The sequence below is a fragment of the Macrobrachium nipponense genome, chromosome 12 (assembly GCF_015104395.2).
Source record: "Macrobrachium nipponense isolate FS-2020 chromosome 12, ASM1510439v2, whole genome shotgun sequence".
In the NCBI taxonomy this organism is placed as follows: Eukaryota; Metazoa; Arthropoda; class Malacostraca; order Decapoda; family Palaemonidae; genus Macrobrachium; species Macrobrachium nipponense.
The window spans coordinates 106,472,163-106,496,239 of NC_087205.1; the positions used below are offsets into that span (position 1 = coordinate 106,472,163).

A 24,077-nucleotide genomic window follows, 5' to 3' on the forward strand; every position below is an offset into this window, starting at 1 on the left:
TGATTGGGAAGGTGTTGGGGATTACCACATACATTATATCAAAACAATACTAAAGAAAAGAATATTTATTACATGGCAAATATAGTAGTACATAGTAAGATTGCAGCACTTCCACTAGTTATGCTGGACATTCAAAAAGATCAGTAAATAGTGCTCCTATGCTGCCTATTTTTTCATGGGGGTTTAGAGCAGTTAAAAAGTAGGGAAACGAAATGTTTTCCTTTTTTCCTCTTTACTTGGCTTCTTCTTACTCTTTTGCATCTGGAAAAAGAAAAATTTAATGAAACTGATGTACAAAATTTTTTTAGATCATATGCTGAAAAGAAATTTAATTGTTTATTTTTGAATGTTATTTAAGCTCATTTTAATGAAGTTTAACAGAAAAGAGTGCATGTAACAGGTTACTTGTAATACCAGTCCTCTCGGACTACTAAATTAGTCTTTTATTTAAATTATAAGATTATTCAAATATTGGTACCATGGCTATATAGATATTTTGGCTATTATAGCTAAGGACAAACTTGTAAAAAAAAAAAAAAAAAAATGTTTCATTGAAAGATGGTTGCTTGCCCTTTTAGACACTTCTCGTTATATGCAAGTCTTTTACTTTTAATTTAGCACAGTATACTGTGTACAGAAAAGTAACAATTCGACATACTAGTATACCACTATCTTTACATAAATATCCCTTGATCTTGGATCCACTACAGCAATGTGGATCCCTATCACAAAACATAATCTGTGTGAAGTCTGAAAACTTTATCTTTAAAGATATCAAAATTTGACAGTACTTAAAAAATAACATTAGTTGATAGACAGACTTACTGAGGTGGCCAGACAGAAGCACATAAATATAGATAGGTGAACTAGATCCACCCCAACAGTATATTTGACACATAAAAATGTCAACCATTAAACAAATGTACATGCTGCCTCAAACAATGATAACACTTTTACAGCTAAGAAACAAGTAAAATAGAAAGAATTGTTACAGACCCCTACAATATTAATTTTGATTAATGCACCATCATTAACTATAAAACTACTGGTGAATATATTGCCAGAAAGGGACAGTTGATTATGGTGGTAAATTTACAGTTGTGGTGTTCTGTTTGTATTGACATCATGTCAAATGCTTGACTTCAATACTGCAACAGTCATGTTAAAACTTTTTTCAGTTTCCAGTAGATATTATTTTTGGTTGCCCTCACTGGCTTAACATAAAAATCATTAATTGCAATATCCAACTAGTTAACTTTTAAAAAAAAATTAATACGTAATAATAAAAAAAAAAAAAATCTGAATACGAGGCAAATCCAAAATACACCTGACTACAAGCAAAAAACAAGTATTACTTACCTTCTTAACTGATGCTTTGGATCATCTTTTGACCTGAAAATTTGCCCCGATTCTTATTTTTGTGCGTTGTTTTTTTCTGACCCTTTCCACGTCTACCTTTTCTTTCTTTCTCTTTGTTTTTCATAAACTTTAAACTCATTCTTGATGACCCTTTGACTTTCATGAAGCCCAATGATTGTCCATCTTGTGGCAGCAGTTGGCCTTTCTTTTGGAACTTCTTTACCTAAAAAACAATATTTCATTAATTCAAATTAATCTGACGATGCAGCACTGAAAACTATATGATCATTTAGTTTTCTAAGCAGTAGGGAGCATAATAAATTTCAATAAATATAAATGTGAAAGTTTCAAATAATTTATGTCCTGATTATCAAAAAGTTTAATTTCACTATAACTAAGCATCCAAGCTTCACAGAGCAGGTCTAAGGGTTTCACTTATGTAAAAAAAATATATAATAACTAATTTTTTAAGTTTGCAACTGGATAATTGGACAGGACATCTGAAGATTTTGATAAAGTTTGTATTATAGCTTTGTATCTAGACCAGATCATTTGCTGTTGGATAAAATTTTGGCTGCTGTAAAATATGCTTCAAAGCTGATGTACTGTAATGTATTCTCTAATTACATGGATTAATTCATGAGGGGCAGCATGTAACCATAAGTTAAACAGGTGTGAAAAGTCTACTCTTTAAAAATAGAATAGTACATCTCGCATCACTTGAGGGATTCTGATTTCATCACGCTACTGCATAGTGTATTACACAACAGAAATTCCTTATATATAATGATGAATTGGGAGACATGATTTGGACATGACCCTTGCACTAACCTAAAAAGACCAGTGCATGATATGTAATGCCAGCTGGCCTCTGGTGACCAAAAGAGGTGGAGAACCTAGACATAATTGAATGAAAACTGACAGAGGCTGAAGTTGAGTGGAGAACAGCAGAAGTGAAGATTCATATGGCGCAGAATTTCAAGAGGCCTTATAAGTCTTGTAGTGCTGGAGGCAATTTCCTTCACTGGCTGACACAGGTTCATATGTGTTTCTTTTGGATCTCAATGAAAAGTGGAGTTGATGGTAAAACTACTACCGAATTTTCTGTATAAATGCCACCAATGCTATAAGTTGATATGGCACTTCCTTTTATCAATATAAATTAGGTTCTGTCACCTGCTGACTAAAGAGGAATCTTCCCTTAATAAAAAAAAACTAGAACGTTGAAGCAACCGGAGGAAAAAAAAAGCAAAATAAAAAAAAAAAAAAAAAAAAAAAAAAAAGAAAGAGCCTAAGCATAGGTTCAAAAGTTCCTGGGTCTTAGCACCACTGGAGAGCTAATAAAATTATTTCTAAGCAACATAACAAGCATAAAGAAAGCCACTGTCAAATATTATTTTATAAGCTCCAACTACAGGGACTTCATTTGAAGCAGCCCTGTAGTACCTGCCTCTTTTGTAAAGACTGGTGTCCTATCGACAACTGCCATCAACGTAAAAGCACCATACAAACAAACAAACTTGGCTGCAGGAGTCTGATGAAGAATCTTTAGCCTTAGGTCTGTGGCAGATGCGTCTTAGGGCTGAGATGTTACCAGACATTCCTCAGTCATTGACTGACTTCCAGGAAAATCTCCATCAAGTGAACAATGTTTGAGACTTTTTGAACACCCACCCTTTTCTGGGGGAGACTGAAGAATAAGAGGTTAAGGGAAACATGTAAGTAGTACAGTAAATGTGTTATGTCATAAATGAAATACTGTAGTTGTTAAGAAATGATACTTACAGGAAATTTAGGAAGTTCTATACATAGATAAGACATCATGACAGGGAGATTGGATATGACTTGGACATGCATTACATTATCCCTGAGAGAATAATGTGGGTTAGCTGGGCTTTTATACTGTAAGTACCAGAACTGTAAAATCCAGGCATTGCATAAATAAGTACTAGGAGAAAAAAGGGAGGCTGGAGATGAGTGGATAAATGTCGAACATAAAGAAATGATGTGGCACAATTTCACAGAGGACCCTGGTTTCATTAAGCACCAACAGCAATGATGACAAAGCTATTGTATTTTATACCTTAAGCTATTTCTTCAATACTCAAGCTCTTCAAATATGGCTGAACTTTGATTTAATCTTGGTAATCTTGAATTCAATATAATTTCTTAAAAATAATTTTTATTCATATGTGACCTATGAAGCTTCAAATGTAAAAGCAATTGGGTAATAAAAATTATAAGCAAAAACTTACTTTTTTCACACAACGTTGAATTCTCAAGTTTCGTTTCATGAATTGTTTTCCATCAAGCTGAAGTGCAACCTCAACTGCATCTGATGACTGAAACATATCATAAACTACTGTTAAAAGACATGAATGAACTAATCCTTGAAAACTACACGCTGCATTCTTTCATGACCCTAAAGCTGATTTAATTATAACAGAACATAAATACTACATACTCTACTTGTCTAAATTAAGTTACTGATAAGTTTTTACTTGCAGGCTCAGATTTTTATTACATATTACGTATGCTATTAATATATGTTTTCCTAAACACAGTTATATTTCCATTACCTCATCAGGCTAGCTCATAGGATATGTCATTAAATGGAATGAAAATTGGAAGAAAGACATAATACATGAAACTGGACAGCCAAGAAAGAAGAAATTACAGCAGTTTCCTCTACAGGATCCTAATCATATAAATAAACATTTACAATGTACATTCCTCAAGTTTTGAGACATGGGGAAAGCAGAGTACTATATACAGTATGTACTGTTGAAGATAAAGTGCTGATTATAGTACTGTAATAGGAAAGTCAGTTTATTATCCTTGTTATTAATCTCCTAAAAAAAACAATACTTGATAATCAAATGAGATCCAACCACTCATATAAATATACTACATATCTAAATGTCACTTTCATTTGCATTTTTATTATTATCAAAATAATACACTTACTTTGAAGTTTATGTAACCAAACCTTTCCACAGAAGAAAACTTTTTGTCTCGTATGATGCGTACATTGTCAATTTCACCACACTCCTCAAAAGTTTATATAAGTTCTCCTCTTCACATTCTGTGGAGTAAGAAATATAAGCAATTTCCATAATAATTTCTTTAAATATTAATCATATAAACTACATGCAACTTCACAAATACCAAGGGAATTAAAAATCTCTTGTTTAATTATTCATAAGACATTAATAGTAGCAACACTATATAGATATAAAGCTGTGGCATAGTAATACCATAGTGCCTCCTATGACCTATCGTTTCTGCTCAAATAAGAAAAAGTTTTCTCAAATCACAATTCTATTTACCAACAATGACATTACTGAAATTCAATAAAAGATTACTGTTAATGGGCACTTTAATGATTAAGGAAATGTAATCTCTGTAGAAGACTCTAGACTTTACAATTGAGAAAATTGTTTTCTAACAGGTTTTTTGGGACCGACAGAAGTGCAAGCACTAATCCATGGATCTCTAGGTATGACGGTATTTTTTTTTGTACTGGTTTTGAAGTATTTGGACTCTGAACAGATTTACAAAAAGCCTAAAGCACAGAATTTAGGGTTTTATGTAAAATACTAATTTGTCTTACTGTCACATAGAGTGAGAGAGAGAGAAACCTGATTTTCAGTTTACCATTCAAGCACTTACAGTATAGTATTTACACTCCACAATTAAAATATCTAAACAATGGTTTTTGTATTAATAACAATACGTAGTAAATCCTCAGTGATATACTTACCAAAGGGCAGGTTACCCACAAATACTGCACAGTGTCTATCATGAGTCTTTGGCTGAGATGCTCTGTCTACCCATATATGGGTTCCCTCAAAAAGTGCTCCATTTGCTTCTAAAGCCGCTTCCATCATCTCTGTTGTCTTAAACCGTACATAAGCATTTATAGTTGATCGTGATGGATGAACATTGCGTCTATGAAAAAAATAGACAATTTATCCATGAGGACTATACAGGTATACAGGATAACAAATGATATACAAAATTCCACTAGAATGGCTTCAGTCTTTGCTTAGCTTTTCTGCAAGAAAATACATAAGGAATAAGCTGAACATGAAGATATCTATTTTGTTATTTTTGAATAAAAAGGAAATTGTAAGAATACCATGCTAAAAATAACTGTAAGAATACCATGCTAAAAATAACAAACACCTTGGAGTTTCAAGTTTGAGGGTCCTCCCTGTAGCTAATGCAAATAAAAAACCCAAATTATTCCAATAAACAATGAATAAAAAAAAAGGGATTTTGACGTAGGAAAAATCTATTTCGGGTGTGGAAGCCGTGTCGCCCAGTGAATTAGGTTCCTTCAGCACTATTTCTAAGGTAAAATATTGCTATAGTACCAGAGAACTGCTAAATTGGACCTGCCAGAATATTCCGGCTTGCTCACCTTCATTGGCAAAAAGGTGTCGGTATAGTTCTGGGGGGGCGAGTGAAAACACTACCACGGCACCCTCTCCAATAGCCTCTCCCTACATCAAAAAACACCCTTAAGAAAAGGGAGCCGTCCTACGGCTTGCTGTTAAAGTTCAACTACAAGTATGAGGAAATGCAGTTTTATACGAAGTGACAAAACTATAAACAAAACCTAATGAATTATGTATGGCTGAATAAAAGCATCTCCTCTCAGTCAGCTTGAGAATGCTCACTAGGACACTACTTTCTACATTCACTTCTTTGAATCATCAGACCTCTGATTACCTAGTTTAGTTTTTTGTTCTTTATTCTCAAGCTTACAATTTCTCAACCAACTTCCCTAAAAAATCATTTCTTTATAGGAGAACTGGTCTGTCCCTTTCTTTAAGGTTTAACACTGTTCTTCCTTGTTCTTTCTATAAGACCAGGGGTAAAATATAGTATATGACATTGAGATGTTTATCAATTCAGCCTCTGAATTAAGATAAACAGTAGGTGTAATATTAACACTATCTTACAGGTAGCACTGTTCAATTTTGCTACTAAAAGTCGGTAAAGTCATTGTTAAGTACTACTTCCATTACTGCGGTTATCCAGACCTTCCAAAGAACCAACTATAAACCTCACAGGATAGCGCAACTTAAACAGTGTAAATTCCTTAGTAGTACTGTGAATGATACTGGTAGACTTTTGAATCACCCCTTTAGCACCATTTGTACTTTTTTTTTTTGTGTCTATTTTACCTACCCAAAACACTGTTTTGCTCTAATCATTTCATACATAACGTTTAAGAGATGGTGACTCTGTGGTATTTTACAATTTTTAACACCTAATGCAGGCATGAAAGTCAGTATTTACTAACTTCTGTGATGCTCCAAGAAGTAAAATAAAACTGATATTTCATAAGTAAACCAGATATTTTTTTTACACAGGTCAAGCAGCTTCCCAGGAGGAGGCCAACTATCATTGCACCTCTAATAACCTGAAATCAATATTACTGCATATACTAGAAGTCCTCAGTTCTATAAGTTCATGACCTTTAGTACTCCTCAACCTGACAACTAATTAACCTCTCATTTGGTGGGATACATGATTAAAGTGGGTTACAGAACCAAATAATAGCCAAACAACTATGGAGTGCTGGGTCAAAACTTGTCCAATAGTTCAAGTTTTTCTTATTCATTCCATAAATAGAGTATAATTATTTTTTCAGGTACAGTCTGATTTGATTTATGAAAATTAGCCTACAGTATAAAGCAGAGCACTAGGGCACTTTTAGCCATTCAGTGCTTATGACTGAAAAGGAGTTGGAGTGGTTGGACAGCAAGATGGAAGATAGTGAGAATGGAACTACAGTATAAAGCTATAAAGTGGGTGCAGCTATAGGCCAGAGGGACACTGTAAACCACCTTTAGTAATGCCTACAGTATACCACATAAGGTGTACTGACAGCACTCCCCCAGAAGTTTTTTTTTTCAGATACAGTGAATCATGGGAGCATTGATCTTATCCTGGCTGCGTTCTGTCCATTCCCTTGCATCTTTCACTTAGCTATCCAACTTTCCTATCTTTACTCTTTCTCCTCTGGCTTGGAATAAATCCTTCAGATGAGTCCTATGAATTTAGAAATGTGACTTAGTGATTAGTAAAGCTAATCTACATATAATACATTAATAATTAATTACTTCTGATCAAAGACTATGTATCTGATTGGTATTGTGACGAGTCTTCAGCCGTCAAGCATGTTCAGATTGTTTTACAACCTTTATTACAGTGTCTAGACCTTCAAGTCACTTTAGCTATTTTGTCATTTGAATTGAACCTAAAGTGTGTGTTGATAGAACTGAAAGGTAAATTAGCTGTTTTCCTAATATACATAAAGAAATTAATTCTACTTTATCATAAATTTCTATATTTTAATTAGATTCATTTGGATATCTAAACCATTTTTCTCTGTTGGTGATAATGAGACTCTTCGTTACACAGTCCTCAACAAATTATTTTCTAATGCAAACTGCACCCCGTGGTATAACCATCACTTTCAGTTCAAAGCTTTTAATTAACAGGGAAAATTGATCACACCTAGTATCAGGGTAACTGGCTACCTGCAGTAGGTAAATAATATTTTCCCTGAAGAGAAGTCCTGCCTACAGCACAGAGCCTTGTGCTGTGGCAATGTAGAATTTTACAGTATGTAAAATAATCGCTGCAGAGTAATTTCAGCTTCAACCTTCCTTTCACTTTCAGATTCCATCTATTTCCATTATTTTTTCCCCACCGGACTAAATCAACTTCCTTAGTGTTACCAGCACAGTTTCTGACCTCATTCAAGAATTAGTATTCCAGGCAAGCCCTATGAAAGTTTGAAAATTTATATTAATGATCTGGTTTAATTACTTAATAATAAATTCACTGATCTACCATATATGGTTTTTGTAAAACTGCGGTTAGCAGATATTACAGAAAGGATGAGTCAACAAACGTACTTTATCACAGCTTCCTTTTGCTTACTTCCGGCTGAGCTGGGGCAGCAGACCTAAGTCGAATAGCTTCTACCTGCAAAATAAAAAAAAATGCATACAGCCTTGGCCATATGATTCACCTAAAAAATACAGATAAGCAATGCTGCACAACCACCTTATTCTAAACATCCTAACACTACAAGTGCAAGCCATATTGTCTAACTACTTTTGTCAGTTTGAGTTGTGCATTACAGTAACCCTGTTTATGAGTTGAGATTTTTGACTTAGCGGTCTCATTAGACTATGCAATGATAGCAGTAGAGGTCTCATTAGACTATGCAATGATAGCAGTAGAGGTCTCATTAGACTATGCAATGATAGCAGTTAGAGGTCTCATTAGACTATGCAATGATAGCAGTAGAGGTCTCATTAGACTATGCAATGATAGCAGTCATAAAGTATTTATATTTTTGGATTAAATGATATTACTAACTCCTTCATGGAAAATGCTATCTGAATGACAAACAAAATATGCAAATGCTTCTTGATCTCCCTGCTCTTCATTGACAAACATATGAGTGATAAATAATCATTAATGTTTCCCTCCTTAAGGTTCTAAATGATAAAAGTGATGTGCAACTACTACTGTATCCAAATGAGCAAACATTCATAAGCTTCTCCCAAGAAACAGGATACAGGGTAATATTTTTTCAGTCTGCTAGAATAAACTTGTGGTCTTGACAGGCTGAACACTTCTTCAGGATTAGGGCAATGTTACATTTCAAGCTCAATGGCAGAAACGCTGTCAAGACCCTCAAGTTGCCACTTCTCTCTTAATCTTTAAACTGTCCCCACCATCTTAAGTCTTCAGCCATCTCCCAGTGAGGCAATATTTGGGATGGCACTTAAAATGACCGATAAATCCTAATCCGTAAACTCTATCTCCTTTCTATCTGGTTATTACTTTTGAGACTTATCTATTCTGTTATATTTGTTATGACTCATAAGTACTTTTAAATTTTGCATATATTCCATAGCATTTTATTTGATGACCTTTTTCATTAAAAGTAATAAAAATTGGTTATTACCATTCATTATTTTTTATGACATTTTTTTTTTATAATATAATAACTTCTATTTGTTATTTTTTTAATTATTTGAATGTCTGCCATACTATCCATTTCCTAAATAAGTTGCAATTTTTTGCATTTCATTGCTCTTTATTTCAGGCGTTTCCACTCATTTGGATTCATTAGGTTATGATTTACTTAAATTTAACTTTCCCTTTTCATAGTACTATATTTTATTTTAAAACCACACAGTATTCTCGTTTGATTACAATATCACTGCTCTCCGTTCTATTTGTTTTATTACTTGCAAGGCTGTATTTATTGTGCTTCTACAATTTATACCTTTAAATTTTGCATATATTACATAGCCTTTTATTTAGAAATGTTTTTCATTTACAAAAAAAATTGGGCATTACCATTCATTATTTCTTATGACATTTTCCTCTGAAAAATCTGTCATACAGATATGAAAAAAATATTAATGTAAAAATAAGCTTTATTATAACTCATAATTTCACTGCTGACTATTGTTCTCAGTAACCGAAAACAGAAAGTAATTCTTTTAGGTGCTAAAGTTCTCAGCTAAACTGGGCAGTGGGGCTTATGTAAAGGGTAGTTTAAGAGATAAATCCTTTAAACTTCATGGGTTAATAGGCTTGGCCCACCTGCATATCGCCTCTCAAAAGTAACAGGAAAAGGGCAGCGTCTTCCGTAATAATTGTTACATTTATAAATCCGATTTCTCATTTTATTCACAAATAAAATTATAATCACAATACTATGTGAATGCTTATGTTCAGCAAAACATGATAAAAACTTTAAACGAAGGCAGGATACAGCCAAGATCAAGATTCTGAGATACCAACCTCGCAAGGCTATATAATAATCATAATAATAATAAAATAATAATAATAATAATTAAACGTAGTTACCACACACACACCATTTGCAAGCATGCTCGCTGAAGCTATAGAGAAAAGAGATATGCTTGCTATGGAAAATAATTAATAGTAGCAAATTAACATCAGTCTGTATCTAACGAAGAAATGCCCTTGTATCATTAAAATAAGTTTAAAACGTTCACTGAAAAAGCAGAGAACAAGAACAATTTGTTAAGAGTGCAGCTTTACCAAGACTAATCAGTGGAGAATAAATTAATTCATATCAATGAACACTTAGTATGAACTGTTTTATCTTGTTACATATATGTTACAAAACCTACTGATTGACTTCTGGATTTCACTAATAAAAGCTGGAATTAGTGCTTTTTACTATGTACTGTAACACCTGAGATGGACTGGATGGCAATAATCTATCAAATTTTCATTGATTAATCATCATCATCCCCATCATTTCCAATGTCACATGACACATGGAGCCTTAGTGAAAATGACCAAACATTAATTACATACCTGGTGAAGGTCACAAAGTGACTGTGATCCCCTAATTCATACAACCCATTCAACTATTTACAAGATATTTCGTCAAAACTCACAGAGATGCTGGCAAAACTTCACCTCCCACCTTTTTTTATTTATTTATTTTTTAATTGTTGAATACCATATTAAGAAAAGAACACATGGAGGCAGTACCAAAAAATATGTAGAAATAATGAGGGTCAAGAGAAGCTGAGTGGAGATGACAAACTTCCCCCAAGTGATTATTACTTTTCTCCTCAAAATCAAATAATGAGGTCTTACATTGATCTCTTGAGAGAAATGGGACACATTGCATATATTAATGATACCTTACCCTATGTTACAGTAGTACAATGGAATAATCATGCTAGCATGCAATTAGTTACTTGGTAAACATTCAAGTTCTTACCTTTCCATACTTGGAGAAGAAACTGGCAAATTTACGTTTTCCAATATTTAAACCAACATTCCTACAACAAAAATGGTCTTCATCTTCACTTCCATCTACAAATTTTCTACTTCTGTTACCAAAATTCTTCTTCTTTCCACTATTACTTTCTAAGACACCAGATGATTTTACGTCTTCCGTGCTTGACATTTCTTCTCCCCCGGTTGGATCAGAATTTTCAGAAAGCATTTCCTCTTCAGACATACTTTCACTATGTCTTGCAGTTTCTTTTAGCCCTTTCTTATTTTTCTTAATTTTACTTTTCTTCTTTTTCTTTGGCTTTTCATCTGAATCATTTTGTGTCACCAATTTAATTTGGAGACTTGGTCTGGAACTAAACGCCAGGTGTCTATGTTTCTTTTTAGATACTTTCCCAGGAGATTATGGTTGACACCAGACAAATATGTAACACCTGGTGAATTCTTATTTCTTTTTATCTCTGCCTTCATTTTTGATTCTGAAAATCTGTAAAGTAACAAATAACACCCCAATGATGTATACTCTTTATTTAGAATTCCTATACTACATATTTCATGTCCTTCATAACTTTCCTTGGTTTTATGAAAAAACAAAACATTACACCAGCCTTGCCTGTGTGAACAGAGCACCCATATGATTTACATATTTTACATATAATTTATGTTGCCTTTTAGTTTTTATTTATTATTGAAAATTAATGAATATTTTTCTTTATTCAGAAAAGAACAAATATGAAATTTATTGGGCTAAGTTTAACACAGTTTGAGATAACGCTGGCCGAAAAACTGAGATAAGTGTATTTACATCTCTAAACCCTTAGAGTTCAATAAAATATTAATCATCCACCAAAAGCCACAAAAACTTAAAATGGAGTCAATCATGATGATGTTATTTATTAATTATATATTTTAATTCTGCAACTAGAATAAACAAATTCACCAATGTAATAATATTTAGCTGATCAAAAGAATTGACCTTAAACTGTGATAAAAACATACAGGCGGTCCCCGGGTTACGACGGTTCCGGCTTACGACGTTCCGAGGTTACGACGCTTTTTCTTAAATATTCAATGGAAAAATCCGTCCTGGGTTACGACGCTTGTTCCGAGGTTACGACGCTGACGCTTCCGACGCTCCGAGTTAACGACGCTTTTAAAAAACGCATACTATGATAAAAATCCTTTATAGTTTAGCACAGTATATTAATAAAAATAAGTTTCTGGTTAGATTACAACAAAAATTTTGAGATTATGATGATTTTCGACACTTTTATGTTGTATTTTTTCTATGTTTTTAGTGACGCCTCATATGCGGAACTAGTTTCCGAGCGAATAATGAATACATACTAGTTTACATATAACAGTCCAAAAGCGCAAATAATGAAAAAATCATTGCTTGTTTCCAGTAATAATAACAAAACGAAGTTTCTGGTTAGAATATTACGCAAATTCCAAGTATCCAAAGAGAGACATTATCCAGTAATTTGATCAGAGAGAGAGAGAGAGAGAGAGAGAGAGAGAGAGAGAGAGAGAGAGAGAGAGAGAGAGAGAGAGAGAGAGAGAGAGAGAGAGCGTCTTCCGACGCTCCGAGTTAAGGACAGAGAAGTGTTCGTTTCGTTAAACGGCCTCTGACTCATGCCAGTAAATGTTTTGTTGATACTAATAATATAAGCCTATTTAAAGATACGTTTATCTTTAATTAGTCTATATGATACGTAAATAGTAATCAACTATTCTTGTAGCCCTCAATATTTGGCAAAATCAAAGTATCCAAAGAGAGACATTATCCAGTACGTAATTTGATCAGAGAGAGAGAGAGAGAGAGAGAGAGAGAGAGAGAGAGAGAGAGAGAGAGAGAGAGAGAGAGAGAGAGAGAGAGAGAGAGAGCTTTGGCAACAATGGTCTCGGGGGTTTTTATAACTTCCTTCTGCTTGATGATCGTGGATATTGTAGAAGGATTTCGACCATACTCGTTGCCAAATCGACGATACGAACGCCACGTTTCATGCTTTGCTATAATTTCATGTTTTGCTTCCATCGAAATCATTTTCTTGGGTGTTTTCTTATCACCTGCTTTGTCTTTAGCTTTGAGACCCATGGTAATAATAAAATAGACAAAATAACACGAAAAATAGGCGCAAATACAACGAACTAAACAACGACGTGTTAACATGCAGCACCAACAAAAACAAACAGACTGAACGCCATTATCGGTCGCCTATACACACTACACTCATCGCAAAATCGTATCTCAAATATTTCGTTGTATATCAAAGCTTGTATTTTCGCAAATTTTCTGTTATATCTCAAAACATTCGTATATAGGGCAATCGTATGTCAAGTTTCCAATGTAATTTGATCAGAGAGAGAGAGAGAGAGAGAGAGAGAGAGAGAGAGAGAGAGAGAGAGAGAGACGAGAGAGGACGCTTTGGCAACAATGGTCTCGGGGATTGACGTAACGTTTATTTTCTGAACAGATAGGACAGAGAAGTGTTCGTTTCATTAAACGGCCTCTGACTCATGGCAGGAAATGTTTTTGTTGATACTAATATATAAGCCTATTTAAAGATACATTTACTTTATTAGTCTATATGATACGTAAAATAGTAATCAGCTGTTCTTGTAGCCCTCAAGATTTTGCAAAATCACTCCAGGTTGTACATAAAACTTCAAGAATGTAGTGTCACCAGAGGATTACAATAGTTTTTACCTTCAAGAACCAGCATTCTTTTATGAAAATAACTCCAGGTTGTACATAAAACTACAGGAAACAACATGTAGTGTAACCAAAGGATTACAAGTAAGGTTTTTATAACTATTAGTTTAAGACATATTTCCAAGCGTCGTTCCGGCTTTATGACGATTTTCGGCTTACGACGCGTCTCAAGAACGGAACCCCCCGTCGTAACCCGGGGACTGCCTGTATTTGATCAGTATTTATCATTAACTAAACAAAGATTCCAAGTAACTGACAATGACTGCAAAAGTACAGTGTACTGTATTAATAATCTGAGGTAAATAGTTAGATTAGGGAATAAGATGAATTTTAAAATGATGACGCTAGAGAAAATGCGGCTGAACATAAGTGAATAAAATTAACTTTAATATGTATACTGAAGAGGTGTTCATAAAACATGTTTGGGTAATACCTACTGCAAAATAGTTACAAACATTAAAATAACAGTAAGTTCTTAATAAGAACCTAAAATACTAGGCTATGGGAAAAATCATTTTCCAAAGTAGGCTAATACACATTATAAAAATACAAAAAGTAAACAAAACAAAAGTACATAAATATGAAGTCAGTGATAGGTCAAGCAAATTTGCCTAATAGCTAGCCTGAACTGAAATTGGTAAAAGGACAGAAAAGTTGCACTTTCGGTCTACTACTACCTATTTCTGCAAGTTAGCTTATCTACTACCCTAATATCCTTTTTGGTAGATCTAAGTTAGGTTAGGTTACCTAACCTGGGTAGTAACTCCGCTTCGGGTATTTCTTTGGAAATTACAGTTTCCTATCTTAGCTAGTACTACTCTATTTGGGTTGCTTTATTATTCCTACTAAGAATTTATCGTTATTGTTTGATGGTCGACTGTAATTAACCCCCAGGGACTAGGTAGTACTAAATACGGCGAAATAGGTAAAACAGTTGGATGCCCAATTCCCATGTGGGTTATGCATTTGCGGGACTGTTCCTTGCAGTCCGTGCGGAGTTACTAGCCTAAGTATTGTCTAGAGTTACCTACCTCCTTTCTTAGACAATAGTAGTAAATTCTAGTAATTAGGCTAAGGTATGCAACCAATCCTAACCTTACCTTAACCTAAATTTTCCTAAGGCATCAAGCACTGACACCCCCCCGGCACATTGGCCCCCCAGCGATACCCCCAACCCCCACCCCAGCAACGTTAAAATGTAGGAACATGGCTGAACAAGTACGGATAGGCTACCTACCTATTTAGCTGTATTAGGCTACTACTAGGAAATTTTGTCAATAACCTCAATTACCACCATTTCCACAGCCCAAAAAGACCCACCCAAAATCAGGTACCTACTGCTATAGGTAATTCAGGGTGTCGTGACTGTATTACATTAGGGGTAGTTAGCTAGGTAGTATTTAGCTAGTGTCAATTAAACCATTTAGTACTTTGGTTATATAGCCTATACTGAATACTCGCAGTCCACTTTACTTCTGATCCACTACGGGAAATTTTGAATATATAGTACATTTGCTTACCAAATTATAGCTAGTAGCTATACCTAGCTTCGAAATCAGACCACGACTGTCATCAACATGCGAGTTTGTGTTAGTCAAACTAACGCAACATTTCCTTTGCAACTGCTCCTCATTAGTAAGTTTCTGAGCTATGGGCATATTTTGCTTGTATTTTATCACCTAGCAAACACTGTTTTTGGTGTCGTAGTTGTCTACCATCATTTATTGTTTATTTGTTGCAGTTATAGAAATACGCAATTGTCACGTTATTCCTTCCATACCGATTAAGCAGTTCTGAAGGATTGTCTGAGATTTTTCATGGCTTCGTTAGTGTTATATACATATCATTATGCACATCTTTGTGCATGTTACTGAACCTTGTTCATTTCTTTTAATGTTTTGAGTCTCGAACCTTTTATGATCGTATTTCAGCAACAACTAAGCTACAAACTATCAGGCAAAAGGGGCAATTAGATCGAATGCCTGGGAACATAAAACAAGGAAATTTGATCATTCTGTTTAGCTGATCAGTGATCATTTGGCTATTTGTAGATGATATGAATTTCATGAATGCGTTTTGACATGAAAGTTTACTCACAGAATGGTATACAGTTTAGTTTATTTTCAAACCATGAAATAAAACTACACATTAAAATTTTAGGGTGCTATTAATAACAATAACAATGTGGTCGCGAAAGACCGTGCAAAAATGTCGAGCAATGGAACGGCCGCTCAGGACCAGATTTAATAACTGTGTATGACTGTTTAAAACTGTGAGACGAGATTAGTAGCACATTCTCTGTAAGTTGCTCTATTTTTTTCGACAGAGTTTTGTGCAAGGATGTATGTAACAGGTTTGTAATTAGTGTTATATTGAATTTATGGTGGGATGAACAACCTACCCTATAGGTAGGTAGTTAGCTAGTAGCTAGGTAGTTAGGATATCTATTCTATTTTACCAGCTAGCCTAGTAGCCTATTGCTGAATAGCTATCCTATTTCGAATATTAACGGTGTAATTCATATACAGTAAATTATTAAAACACTTTTCAGTTGCAAATGTACGCCCAGATATCCTTTTATTTACCTAGCTAAAACTTACACAGCTTAACTAGGTATCTAAAGCCCGGGACGCAATGTTACCATGAAGCAAAAAACACCCACAGGCGGATGGACAGATGGAAAAAAAACAGAGTATAGGTAGCCTATATAGGCTATCAAACTTATTTCCAAGGTTAGGGGTAGTTTGCTGAACAATGGAATCAGGGTCTATACAATGTTTTAGTTTGTTAACTTGAGGGGGTCCAGAGCGGCCGAAACCCCCCTGCCCAGCTAGGTCAGGGCATGGCGCCCTGAGTAAGGTTAGGAGGTTAGGCCGGGACATGGCATTCTAGGAAAAGTTAAGTTTGTTTTCGTCTGAGGAGATTATTCCCGTCAATTTACACTCACCCCCAATATAGGGTAAAAAACCGCATGGTACAGGGGTGGACCATGTACGATCAATGTGTACAACCCCAAAAAAAGTACATTATAACGCGTCCTGACACCGGAGTAGAGGTCTTTAGCTCCGTTTCTCACCAACAAGAAGTCGCGTCTGACGCCCATCTCCGATGTCAGGACGCGTTACAATGTACTTTTTTAGGGGTTGTACACATTGATCGTAAATGGTCCACCCCTGTACCATGCGGTTTTTTACCCTAGGTATCTAGTCCTAAAGTGGAATTCTGATGTGCCTTCTCCACTGTCTTCTATCAAAGGCATCATCCTCCACCATACCTCTTCTCTCCATATCTTCCTTCACTTTATCTCACCATCAATTCTCTGTCTCCCTCGCGATTTTCATCCTCTAACAGGTTCCTTCCAAGCCCTCTTCACTCCCTCCTCATCATTGATCCTCAACACATGTCCATACCACCTCAATCGTGACTCTCCTAGCCTAATACTTCTGTAATCTTTACTAAGCTTGCCCTTTTCCAATCTCTCAAGCAGCGATATTCCCATAGTTCACCTCAGCATTCTCATCTCTGTTACCTCAAGCTTTACTTCCTCTTTTCATGTGTTAGCCTAGTTCTTGACTTTTAGCTTGATTGGCATTTTCTTATCACACACTACTCCTCCTACCTCTCTCCACTTCCCCATGCAGCTTTTATCCTAATGTCAACTTCAGCCTCACATCCTCTCTCTTGGCTTAAAGTAAATCCTAATCATTTAAACTTTTCCACCTGTTTTATAATTGAGCCAAGGGGTAAACTGACTGGAGCAGTACTCGGACATTGTCACAGGTATTAACCCATATCCTTCCTAGTGACAGGTGGTCTTAGACTATCATGCAGTGCGGCTTAGGTCTCTCTGGCAGGCATCTGAAAAATTGCATACGAGTTGGACTTGCATTTCATAGCCCTGTCCAGTAGGTATGCACCTTGTCCCTTATTTATGTCTTATTTAAAAGGAGTATTGGTGCTTGTTTCATACACCCTCCATCGCCAGATCAACTTAGAAATAGGAAAAAATCATAAAATTATGCAATGCATAAAATGACAAACTATAAAGATATAACATGTCAATGACAGCCCTTACTTTTTCATTAGAAAATTATGTTTTTTCTTGCCTTTCCTTCTTTCTTTTTTTCATGTTTTTAATAAAAAAAGAATAGAGCTGTATTTACACCTTATAAGTGGAATGGGTGAAGACCAGAATGAGACAAAATGTGAAGTTTAAAGAGTTGTTACATTCTGCTGAGACATTTTTAAATGGCAGATGCGTAATTATTGGACCGATGCGCACCCATTGGTCACCTGACCCTAGTTTTTTATTTTTGTTTAACGTTTTTGGTTAAGTTTGAAAATGGAGGTCATCTTTTTGGTACAGTATTGTCACTAGTATGTATAGTTTTTTCTGAATTTATACAGTGTATTAAAATTCAGTGCATGGTTATTTTATATTCTTGCATTGTTTTCAGATCAGTTTGAAAATGAAGATCGTCGTAATGATACTGTCAGATCTGTGACAGTCAGTGATGTATATTTCTAATAAATGCCGTCAGAAGTGCATCAAATGTAACTTCTGGAATGAGAAACATGGACTGTATAGCTGGAATAGGATTGGCCCAATCCTCCAAATCACATGAAATCTCTTATGAAGTGGCCCCAGTCAAAGAAGAACAAGACATATGCATAACAATTGAACACTTAGAAGATGCAGAGTATCAGCCGACGCTTGAAGAGGCTAATAATTTAGAATGGTTGCCAGAAGTGTTCAACCTGATTGAAATAAGTGACGATGGGTATGTGAGTGGTTATGTTAGGACAGAGGAAGAGTTGAATATAGTTCTACAGACCCATGGAAAACACACAGAGAGCATGTTTGGCCTGGAGTAAGTACTTTTGCAATATCCTTATATGTTTGCAGAGGAAATACAAATTTTTATGTATGCAATGATTTGCAGCCTAATGTTGAAAAGATAACTGTAGAATATAAGTGGTCTAGCACAGTTACCAAAACTTTTGTTTCAGTAAGAATGCAAACCTTCATCTTTTATATTGAAATATCTTTGGTGATGGCTAGAATTGGTTGTTGAAATTGTTAACAAGGTAGTCAGGTGTTGGAGGTGAAGGGTGAATTGGAAGGGTACCCATTTACTTCCTTGTCTACATATCCTCATTGCTGTTTGCCAATATTGAGTTTAAGAAGTCTCCTTCAGCTTTGAAATATTGACTGATTATTTTGAATCTTTCACTCTTCTCGGCTATATCTAAATTACTTTGTGTTGCTAGATTATTATAGTAATCAATCAATCAATTTGCACTTCTGAGAGATCGTTGGGGGTTTGCTTGCAAACATTGGTCTCAGTAAAGTAGACAGGGGAGCTCATTGGTATTTGTGCTCACCAATTGAGCTAACATTTAAAGATTCTAGGATGTCTTCATTTAATTTTATTGTTAATAGGTCATGCATACAGTAGCTTCAAGGGACTTTTGTGTTAATCTTTGATGGGCACCAACTTTTATCTCAATTTCATCTGACTTACCTATAAATAATAATGGCCTTTGTGTTAATTTTGATGGGCACCAACTTTTATCTCAATTTCATCTGACTTACCTATAAACAATAATGGCCTTTGTGTTAATTTTGATGGGCACCAACTTTTATCTCGATTTCATCTGATTACTTGCAATTTCTTTGTCATAAATATCATGGAGTTTTTCTGGTACTTTTTCTGTCTTTGTAATTCTGTTTTAATAGCTTGTACCCTTATGCTTTTTTGCATTCTAACTGATTTTACGCAAACATTTCTATTAATAAGTAATTGTGAGTTGTAACTACTACAAATGTAATCTTATGCCATTTTAAACATTCAGTTTTTTCTCACACTTGATTAACTCTGTCAACATTAGGAAAATTGTGAAAATTATCTAACCTAAAAGTATGTTGAAACTAGTGATATTTTGATCAGTTACTGTAAAGACTTTTATTTTAAAGCTCAGATGATGGAATAAGGAAGCAGAAACGACCTAGAAGGCTATTTTACTACAGCAAACTACTAGATCTTGCAAGTCATATAACCTCTAGTGATAGAAGTAGAACCTACATATGTAATTTTGGGATGAGATACACACCCTCAAAAAAAATCAAGGTACTGTTAGGTGATTTTTTGTTGTGATTGGTAGTAAGTAGTGCCATACCAAAAAAAAAAAGTGGTGAACTAGATTTCCCTCTGTTTTTCTTCCACACATATCTTTTTATCATGGTTTGTACATGGTTTAAGATATTTCAGTCAAACTTAGTTTAAAAGTAGACTAGTACTATGCATAAATGCCCAGGAAGGGAAATAATCAATTTGTCTGTCTGTTAATTTTTTAATACGTAATAATTATGATGAAAGGTGTAGTTAAGGATCCATGTTCTATATACATTCTTTACAGGACTTTAACCTTGGCCATACACTATTGAACAATGAGATAGTCACTTCATGTTTTTCATAACTAATGAAGCCCTTTCAAATTACACCAAGGTCAGTGATCTTGCAAACTTGATGTGACCTTCAGATTAAAGTCATTGGGGCTTATTCGTGATAATGTACTTTATAATGAAAATGTGTATTGCTTAGCCTTGTTAGAAATGAACCCAGTTGTTTAATTTTGTTTCTGTTGATTTTTCACCAGCAAACAAAATTTGTCTTTTCAGGAACACTGTATATACATGGAAGGAAAAGTGAGAAAAGCACATCCAACATCTAAGACTGGATGTCCTTCAAAGATATGTGTCAATGAAATAACTGTGTAAGTACTTCAGCGATTATGCATGGCCAATTAAGTAAATTGCATTTAAATTATATACCATATGTAATTGCATGTAAGAACTCAATTTTAGAAGAGAAAATTGATAATTTTATTTTATATTTATGTGTTTAATGTTATGAATATATTCATAGCTACATTATGGCAGAAAAAACTTGGACAAAGCATTCAGCTGGGAAAGGATAAAAAACTTTTTTATTGTAATGCTGTAATCTACTACAAGGGAAAGCAAAAGCAACTTAGGTGTAGCAGAAAACATTCTATAACACACTCCTCCATCTCTGCTTCTGATAGATAACTGCCAGTGACAGTGAATTTGAGCGCTTAAATTTGTAAACAAAATGAATGCAAAAAAAAAATTATAAGTTAAATATAAGGTAATATATTTAAAAGTTTATTAGAATGAGGTTGTCAGTAAGTTTAATTTGATAAAGTTACATTTGATAAGGTGTTTTGTAAAGTTGATGCAAAAGCCTAATACTATGTGAGCTTGCATGTACCATATACGTACAGTACAGTATTTCTTTAATACAATAATATAGTGATACAGGAATCTATTTTTGATCTGTAAACATTAGATATAAGACCCTGATGTATATTTCAAGCCCCTTTTATCCAGCTAGGCACTAGAAATATCCTATTGTTAAGACCGAAGGTTTGTAGCTATGAAAAATACAAATGGTCTTAGATAATTTGTCTTTTTTTTTTATTCAGAACAAATATTTAACCATTACTAGTGATTTTTGAAAATTTAAGATTTAAGGAAAGATTTGTCATTTTTCAGGTTTGTAATTTTTCATTATTTCTAGTAAGTAGTGACACCCTCCTTGTTTATAGTTTTTTATCATTACATTGTGGTTAACAAGTTTTTATGAGTTACTGGGTTTCTCAATTGACACTACAGTACTAGCATATTGTACTTGTTATGGAACCTAGTATTAGCCTTATTTTTAAAAGTTGAATAAGTGAATGTTATTGCTTATAAAAGGTGAAGATATTGAACCTTACCCAGAATAATGGAACCTTGTTTACACAGTAGAGAAAGCTTCAGAGCTGATATTTTATAATGTTTGATTGCCTGGAGTTTGTGTCCTTGAAACAGTCAACTGTAAGAAGGCCAGGGTATGCAAAAGGTGAAGCAGTTAATTTAGGGAACTTGAGATTGCAAAAGCATTGCCCAGTTGAAGAAAATACTGAAATTTACTTGCTATTCAGTGACCATTAGTTTTGTCTAATTATAATTAATTTTTTTTTTAACAGATTTAGTTTTAAAGAATTTGATTAATTTATTCAGATTATTAAAAGTTTATATTCTGACTTGTGTGTTACACTAATTATTAACCTATTTGCCCTTTCCCCCGAAATATGTTTAGGCTGTTAATTTATTTTACATCTTCAGCTTAATGAATTTTTGACATCCAGGGCTTTACAAAAACATCATCAAGAATTCTGCTCAGTAAGATTGTATAGCATATGCCTATTGATATTTGATAAATGCACAAAGAGAATACAAATATTTATAATAATTTGCTGATTTAAAACATTTTATACATTTTCCATTTCCTTCTTCATTATTTTGGCAGATATACTGACTATTCAATTGATGGCCTCAGCAGAAGAGTAAGGCGAGCTAGGCTAAACACTCTGAAGGCGGCTCTTGTGAAAACTCCACAAGACATAAACTCTGAAAAATATATTCACATAAAATTACCATTAAAATGTACTCATAGAGGTCATGTTGTAAGTGAACAGGAATGGAGGGCAAAGAAAACACATCCATGTTTGTTGAAAAAGATTGAAGAATTCACATTGTTGGGTATTAGAAAGGTATCTATCATGAAAGCTCTCTTGAAAGCTTATGCAGAAGACTCTCTCATAGAGGGCGATCCAGAGGAAGTTAGAGATCTTACTTACTTTTTTCCAAATGAGAAAACAATTGAAAACAAAGTAAGAAATGTTATTCGTCAACATGGACAAAGTTTAATTCACATTGGAAAAGGGAAGACTGCTAATAAAACAAAAGAGACTTCAAAAGTGCAGTGTTTGATTCATAGTAATGGTTCAAATATATTGTGAATTAGCAGATCAAGAAAAGATGAAGAGAGGTAATACATAATTTTTTTTAGATACATATACATTTGTGTAGATAGGTTTAAGCATGAATAAAAGAATTTTTATTGTATATTTTTTATTTACCATAAATACCTTTGATTTTTTAGTAGTAAGTATGAAGTTGATTTTTAAGTTTGATGCTAACAGATCATGGTAGATATGCAGATATTTTTCATTTTAAAGTGTTGACATTCATATTGTTATATGGCAATTTAACTATGATAAGGTAAAACAAACAATTATTTTGTGGTTTTAAGTAACCCTCATTTTTAAGTCATAAGTTTGTGATACACTGGGAACTAGTATGTCTTGAATTTAGTGTTGAAGTGTTAATGTAAAATAACATATCAGTCCTTCTTTACAGCAAATTTATGAAAGTATGAGATTAGGTGTTCAGTTTCTGAAAGAGAATGCTTTCTCCTGGGTTGTGTCCACTTGCGTAAATGATTTGTAGATGTACAATGGGAAAAGGAGGAGCCAGCCACTGAGTAGGAGTGAGGAAGGAGCCATGTTAAGAAAGGTAATTAAATTTAATCTCCCACCCATGTTTGATCATTATAGCCACTGAAGTTTCTCAAACTAAAGGGGTTCTATCTTTAAGGTAAAAAAGTTGAGAGCTTTTAGTATTCCAGATTTTCAGTAGTTTAGGTTTTATTTTACCTTGATATACATTATCATGATGTGTGTGTGTGCTATAATCAGTATCTTAAAAATGTGTTGTCATTCAACATACATATGTATATAGTTTTAATCAATTTCTTTACTAGAGGTGCAAATTGAGTTAAATATCCTTATATGTATTAAGTAACTCCTTTCTCTCATAGGCCCTTCTGTTAAATCAAACAAAAAGTTGTTTACAGTGTTAATACTGTATGATTTTTTAGTGTATTTTACATATCTTGTAAGCATGCCTGGCAAGTAGGGAGAACTACTGCAGTCGACTATGTTTTTGCTAGGCTAAGCTATACAATATTGTTTTGTACATGAACTTTCCTGTCAGATATATACTTAGCTATACGTCTCTGACGTCACGACAGAATTCAAAACTCGCGGCACACGCGACAGGTAGGTCAGGTGATCTACCTTACCCGCCACTGGGTGGCGGCTGTAAGAACCAATCTCCCTTTCCAGCCAGAATTTTTCTGTCGCCGGTGACGACTACACCTGTGGTTGTTACCTCCTGACAGCTTTATTCGATTCTCGTTGCCGTGGATTTATTTGGACTGACTTTCGGTGAAGTACCTGATCTTGTTGGCTTGGCATACGC

The 24,077-nt window shown here is 34.4% G+C and overlaps 1 protein-coding gene and 1 long non-coding RNA gene across 5 annotated transcripts in view; one reads left to right on the forward strand and one right to left on the reverse strand.

Moving 5' to 3' along the window:
- LOC135224742 (uncharacterized) overlaps positions 1–22,878 on the forward strand; it is a 108,762-nt gene extending 85,884 nt beyond the window's left edge. For 2 of the 4 annotated variants that reach the window (XM_064264068.1, XM_064264069.1), the window contains exons 3-5: positions 19,881–20,034; positions 20,586–20,680; positions 22,282–22,878. In XM_064264068.1, the coding sequence (XP_064120138.1) occupies positions 19,881–20,034; positions 20,586–20,680; positions 22,282–22,774 (742 nt within the window). In that variant the 3' untranslated portion in view covers positions 22,775–22,878. Of the gene's footprint in view, positions 1–16,093; positions 16,257–18,360; positions 18,775–19,880; positions 20,035–20,585; positions 20,681–22,281 lie in introns of those variants that run through there. The other 2 variants (XM_064264065.1, XM_064264067.1) reach the window with 2 other exon arrangements.
- On the reverse strand, positions 1,437–11,232 carry LOC135225071 (uncharacterized). Its single transcript, XR_010316916.1, has 6 exons — positions 11,171–11,232; positions 8,298–8,367; positions 5,123–5,310; positions 4,327–4,444; positions 3,615–3,701; positions 1,437–1,582 (listed from the first exon to the last, which is right to left on the reverse strand). It is a non-coding gene; the product is annotated as an uncharacterized LOC135225071 (long non-coding RNA).
- Positions 22,879–24,077: the final 1,199 nt, after the last annotated feature.